Here is a 6,186-nt window from a genome sequence, read left to right as displayed (position 1 = left end):
GCTGCTCATTCGTTGGTTTATGCGTACGGTGTAACACAACTTTACGTAGCAAATATTTTAACTGTATACACAAATTGGGGATGGGGTGAGGTAAGGTTGGGGGGGATGCTCAACTTCTTTTTATCAATAACAAACAGTCATAGACAGAGAAAATTGAAGCTGCAGTACGTTGGCTTGAATAATTTAGTCTTATATAGTTATATTGTAAGACACATAAATCAAACATGCATAATTTGTAATAAAATAAGCTGTTATCTTAATATAGTTTCAAGCTCAGCGCTGTTATCACTAAATGTATAACCGCTTATCTATCAATTTCTTTACTCGGAACAGGAAGGAAATCAATTAGCACGAAACTGCACAGGATCTTACTCAAATAGATAGTGACATTTAATATCATGTGTTGATGCTTTCTGTTTTAATTTGAATTGTAACTTATTTTCTATTCATTTCTTAGTCTAAAATCATACGATGATTGACGTTTAATATCTTGCCCTTACTTTTAATAATAAACGTAGTACCTATATGATCTTTATGACACATTATATGACTACATTGTGTGTCGTTGTTATATTTTAATCAGTTTGAAATGCTTTGTCAAATATTGCAAAGGCTTCAATAGTTCATAGTTTTGTTCTAGAATGGGTTTTGACTTCCCATTACCACGAACTCGATTTATTGATTGCGTGTGCATTTAATCTCATAGTTTGTTTCAAAGTGTATTTTTATATTTAACAAGTACACCTTGAACGATGGAAGCGAAGACTAAGCCCCATCTCCTTGTGACTGCATTCGACTTTGGTACTACGTACAGCGGTTATGCGTTTTCTTTTCAAGATGACCGGCTGAAAGTTCAGACCAACCAGACTTGGTATTCCGGAGGAACAGGGAAAATGATCTCTCTCAAGACAAGCGTGCTTCTTAATCCAGAGGGCGAGCTCGATTCTTTTGGTTTTGAAGCTGAAGATAACTATGCGAGTAAAACTGAAGATGACGAACACGAAGGATGGCGATTGTTCCGGCGTTTTAAGATGGTTTTACACAACAATAAGGTAATTTGTAACGGTCAGACACGAACTTTGTGAAAAGACATACTTTTTAAAACACCGTTATGAATGATTTCGGAACAGAGTATTACCCTATTTGTAGAAAAGCATGCATCTTTGAAAACAAGACCTAACACTATTCTTATAAAATAACATATACTTTAATTATGCTCGTAATTTGGCGAGAATTAAACGTTGTATTATCCGCCCCATTATCATTGAATTTCTTAAAAGTTTAGATCGTTTATTGCAAGCGCTTTCAAGGACAACAACTGTGGAGGATATAGAAGGTAACTCGCATCAAGTCCTACCAATCTTAGCTATGGCGATCAAGTTTCTACAAACGCATCTCCTATAGGTGGTAGCAAACCAGACTGTTGGTGTATTAGAAAAGGACATTTACTACGTCATCACAGTTCCGGCTATATGGGATGACAATGTCAAATAGTTCATGAGAACGGCTGCCGAAGAGGTATTGAAACTAAAGCAAGGTGGTACAACATAATTATATCGCCGTGTACCAATCTCATACGTTAACTCATCAATTACCAGACTTGTAAGAATTTTGGTTTATTTATATGGGATTAAGGTAATGCGCCTTTACTAGGGATGCAAACGAATGGCAAAATAGATATTCGAATATTCGGTAAATCTTTCGATCGAATATTCGATTAACGAAATACATGCTTTAGAAGATGTAGTAAACTACTAATATCATTCGCTAAAGTAATAGCCGGGGCATTTTAACCCTATTTTGTCGTAGCCAATACGCGCGGTGGACCCTGATTTTCACCAAATGAGCCTTTAAAATTCTCCATTTTCATGAAAAGCAATACATTATAAACAGACAAACAACACAATCAAATAATTCAGATCCGCTGCCTTTTGTAAACAATGTGAAATTATATGGATTCCTAGTCAAACAGTGTTTTGCGCCAATGGAGGTTCTTTCCGTAGGATGATCAGCCTCGTTCTGCGATTGATCTCTAAATTGACTAATTATAACTTTGGAAAACCCAAACCAATTCGGAAACTAGCAAGAGTTGAACGAAAACATAGGTGGATTAGACTCATCTATTTTACAACAATAAAGGAAATATATCTTTAAATCTATTTCAAAGCAAGAACATTGTATCGCAAGATGGAAACAGTTTAAAGCACATACATGTATATGCAAAAAAATATTGTAGCACAATATTATGCACCACTCAATTGTTACCACGGCCCCAAGGTCCGGGGAATAGCGGGGACTTTGTATTTCGGTCCAGCCAAGCCCGGACAAAGTCCCCGCCTTGCGGAGACGAACTGCTCGTGAACCCCCCGCCGAATGCCCCACACCCAAGGGATTCTAGTTAAGGCCCATTATCCGCTATATTTTGCGGGAAGACAAAACCACTGCATTAACCTGGCACCGCGGGGCCACCTAGAAGGTAATAACACGGTCCATTTCCCCGGCCATCCTCGGTACACCAAAGGACCTGGGGGAGGGGGGCGTGGTTACAATTGACTGGCGCATTACATTATTGTGGCATGCATATCATCAACCCAAGACAACAAATTGTTGTTAAAGCCGATCCTTAGCCAGTTATTGTGAAAGTAGGGGGACGTATTATGGTACACGACGATGATTCCTAAATGACACAAGACGCGTTTCTAGTCATCACATTCACACCTCTGGCATTAGGGGACAATCGTGGTAAAAAACAAAATAAAGGAACTTTTTAAACAACATCAGTGATGAAGGAAAAATGTGTTTTATTCTATTTATTGAACTTTCTTTTGAATATTCGAATCCCGATTTAGACATTCGAATACCAAACGTTTGATCGAATATTCGAATATTTATTTGTATCCCTAGACTCTTTACCTAATCGTGTTTAATTTTAACTCAATCTTACAAAACGAAGCATTTTGTTTTGATGCTACTCATTGCTGGCCACGTTACCCTTAATATGCCTATTTATCGTGTCAAACATAAGAAAATGTTTTTTGTTATCAATACATAAATAAAACTAAGAAATTGTTAAATATATCTTTGTAAGATAAAACCCTTTAGTAATTGATACAAACTGTTGTTCTTATACATATGTGCTGTCAATATCAAATGACCATTCAGGCTGGTCTCGATGAAAACCGAATAACACTTGCTCTTAAACCGGAATCAGCCTCAAACTGGTGTGAGACACTCGATGTTGACACAAAGGCTGCGCTGGCCGGGACCGGAACGCAGTATATGGTCATTGATTTAGGAGGTTTGTAAAGATTACTGCATGGCCAGAGACTGATTTGTTATCACATTCGTTATGCTTAGGATCTTCATATTTATAAAAATTACAACAAAGCGTTTAACGAGGGAATGAACATGACATAACCTAGCGTTTGACGAGGGAATGAACACGACACAACCAAGCGTTTGACGAGGGAATTAACATGTTGATATTTAGATATGGTCACTGACTGTATGCATTGACTTCTGCTGACGGTGGAATGTTTTTACTTATCTTTTTGAAACAAATACCATAACATTAATAAAATAAATTTTATTCTTTACATGCCACCTTGATATGTTTTTAAAAACTGTTTTTGGATTATTGTGATAACAATATTTGTGGTAAATCTGATCTTAACATTTAATTTAATGGTGAATGTCTATCCATATTGAGTTTAGTCTAGTCTGAATACACATCAATCATTTAATACAATATATTATGACAATCGAAAATGCTATTTAAGGTGGCACAGCAGATATTTCTATCCATAAGAAGTCACAGGGCGGCACTCTTAAGGGAATACATCAGCCGACCGGTGGACCATGGGGCGGAATCTATATTGACGTCAGCAATATCAAATTCTTGGAACTCGTTTTTGGAGAGAAGGCTATAACTGCACTTAAGACAGAGGAAATCGCCGACTACTTTGACGTCATCAGGGAATTTGAAACAAAGAAACGTACGTTTTAGCAAACAGACAAAGGGCAAATTTACGTTCAAAATATCTGCAACCACTAGAAAGCTTTCCGAGAAATTTACAGGACAGAATCTAGAGCAGAGGATAGGCAGCCTTGGATATGGCGATTCATATGGCGGTTATCGTGAAAGGTGAAGACAAGTTGCGCGTTGAACCTGACATCGTTCGTACTTGGTTTGACGGCAATATATATAATCTTATTGGTCACGTAAGGAGCCTTCTCAGGGAGCCCGCGCTGAGAGGAGTGCAGACCATTGTGCTGGTTGGTGGTTTCGGAGAGAGCACGTACGTCAAGGAGAGGCTGAGGGCTGAAATCCCAGACAAACGTATGATTTTTCCTCCTGAGGCGGGTCTCGCTGTGCTGAAAGGAGCCGTCAGGTTTGGACACAACCCAGCGATCATTGCATCAAGGGTTATGAAATACACGTACGGAGTTCATGTGAATATGCTTTATGATGAGAAAATTCATAGTAAGGACAAAAAATACTTAAGTAAAGACGGGAGTTGGCGTGTCCATATTTGCTTGTTTGTGTACGTTCGTGTGAATGAGGAGATTCCCGTTGACCACCAAATGACCCAGGGATACACCCCTACATCGTATATCTCAACCTCACCCATCTATCAGACGCGAGCAGAGAACCCCGTGTACGTGACCGACCCGGCTGTGAGCTGCTCGGGAAGCTGGTGACAGAGTTGACCAGGGATATTCCTCTCTCTGAACTTGCTAACGATACAACATTTATGTTTGGCGGAACGGAGCTTTTGGTGAAAAAACGTGTGATAAAAACAGGACAGGAGGAGATATTGAAACATGACTGTTTGAAATAAGCTACGACTGGCCCGAAGAACCTGTTATGTGTAACTGAAGAACACAATGACGCATATCTATTATTATAATGATGTTTGAACTTTTGCTTCCAAATAATTCAAAATTATAAAGAAACGACGTTTAACGGTTGATCGTGGGAAAAAGACCGTACATAAACTTGATCGTTTGAAGTAAGATACATCTGGGTTGTCGAACCTATTGTATGCTTCTGACAAAAACAATAACACATATATTTTTATTTACAAGTTTGTTTTCGTGCCGATTTTGTTAAAATGTATGTATTTGGAAAGACGTTTTGATTGTGTTATAAACATGATCAAACAACCGTTTATGAATCAGGTCATGTCTATATACACTTTTTATATGTGCGTTAATATATGGGGATATTGGTGACGTTTACTTGTGTGTTTACATAAATTTTTTAGTTGTTCACTTGAATGTATGCAATGATTTTGCAATTCTACTTATAGCAAGGCAACTTTTTGTTGCTCGTTTTGTGCAAATTGTTTGTTACATGTAACATTTCTAAAATGAAATATTAGAGTTCAAGGCAAAATAAACATTTTTTTGTGGCAAATTTGAACTGTTTTATTTTTTTATAAATACAATAAAAGTGTGGTCTATTTGTACGTTTGTGTCTCTCATTCAGTGTCGTTTGGACCTGTCGTCTTTAAACAGGGTTTATATTTGTATTTTTCGCTCATGGGCTTGTCCTTGTAGTTTTTAGTGTTTTATTCAATTTGGCAATTCAATTGATTGTTGTGCTATATACCGGAAACAATACAAATTCATTCCGGCCACATTATACTCCTGATATTTCGCAAGCACAAAATACATCCAGAATATGGACATCGGTTGCTATGTGATTACGACCTTCCATTGACAGCAATGTTTGGTAAAGCACCATCACCGCCCTCTACCATCGGCTTTTGCGGAATACTATTTCCATACTCCCCAAAGTCATAAAGTATGATCCCGAAGGATCAGTTAACAAAAACAGGTATTCATACTTTTCTGGGAAAACTTGATTGTTATTTAAGCACTTTGCAACTCTTCCATTACACCAGCTTCCACACACGTACGCACGCACGCAAGCACGCACGCACGCACGCACGCACGCACGCACACACGCACACACACACACACACACACACGCACAAACAAGCACACGCACAGGCACACACACGTACGCAAGCCCGCGAGCACGCACGCACGCACGTACACCCAGCACACACTCTCTCACTCACTCACATACACCTGTTTGTTATTTACATTTACAAGAAATTGCACGTACTGTTTTTAAAGTGATTAAGTGTATGGATAGTTTTAAATAGAATCATCCGG

At 38.4% G+C, this 6,186-nt stretch overlaps 1 protein-coding gene across 1 annotated transcript; it reads left to right on the top strand.

Annotated features, from left to right (window-relative positions):
• The first annotated feature begins 752 nt into the window (after nucleotides 1-752).
• On the top strand, nucleotides 753-4,006 carry LOC128216118 (heat shock 70 kDa protein 12B-like). Its single transcript, XM_052922706.1, has 3 exons — nucleotides 753-1,052; nucleotides 3,163-3,298; nucleotides 3,780-4,006. The coding sequence occupies exons 1-3, from the start codon at nucleotides 753-755 to the stop codon at nucleotides 4,004-4,006; spliced, it is 663 nt and encodes a 220-aa protein (XP_052778666.1).
• Nucleotides 4,007-6,186: the final 2,180 nt, after the last annotated feature.

This window comes from Mya arenaria, chromosome 14, assembly GCF_026914265.1.
Source record: "Mya arenaria isolate MELC-2E11 chromosome 14, ASM2691426v1".
Classification (NCBI taxonomy): Eukaryota; Metazoa; Mollusca; class Bivalvia; order Myida; family Myidae; genus Mya; species Mya arenaria.
This window is presented reverse-complemented; position numbering and strand designations above follow the sequence as displayed.

What these genes read in the sequence shown, in the direction of transcription:
- LOC128216118 (XM_052922706.1), top strand. Translation starts at nt 753, where the DNA reads ATGGAAGCGAAGACTAAGCCCCATCTCCTTGTGACTGCATTCGACTTT. An exon ending in TGGTTTTACACAACAATAAG is followed by an intron (nt 1,053 to 3,162) that starts GTAATTTGTAAC and finishes ATGACCATTCAG; the next exon opens with GCTGGTCTCGATGAAAACCG. An exon ending in TATGGTCATTGATTTAGGAG is followed by an intron (nt 3,299 to 3,779) that starts GTTTGTAAAGAT and finishes ATGCTATTTAAG; the next exon opens with GTGGCACAGCAGATATTTCT.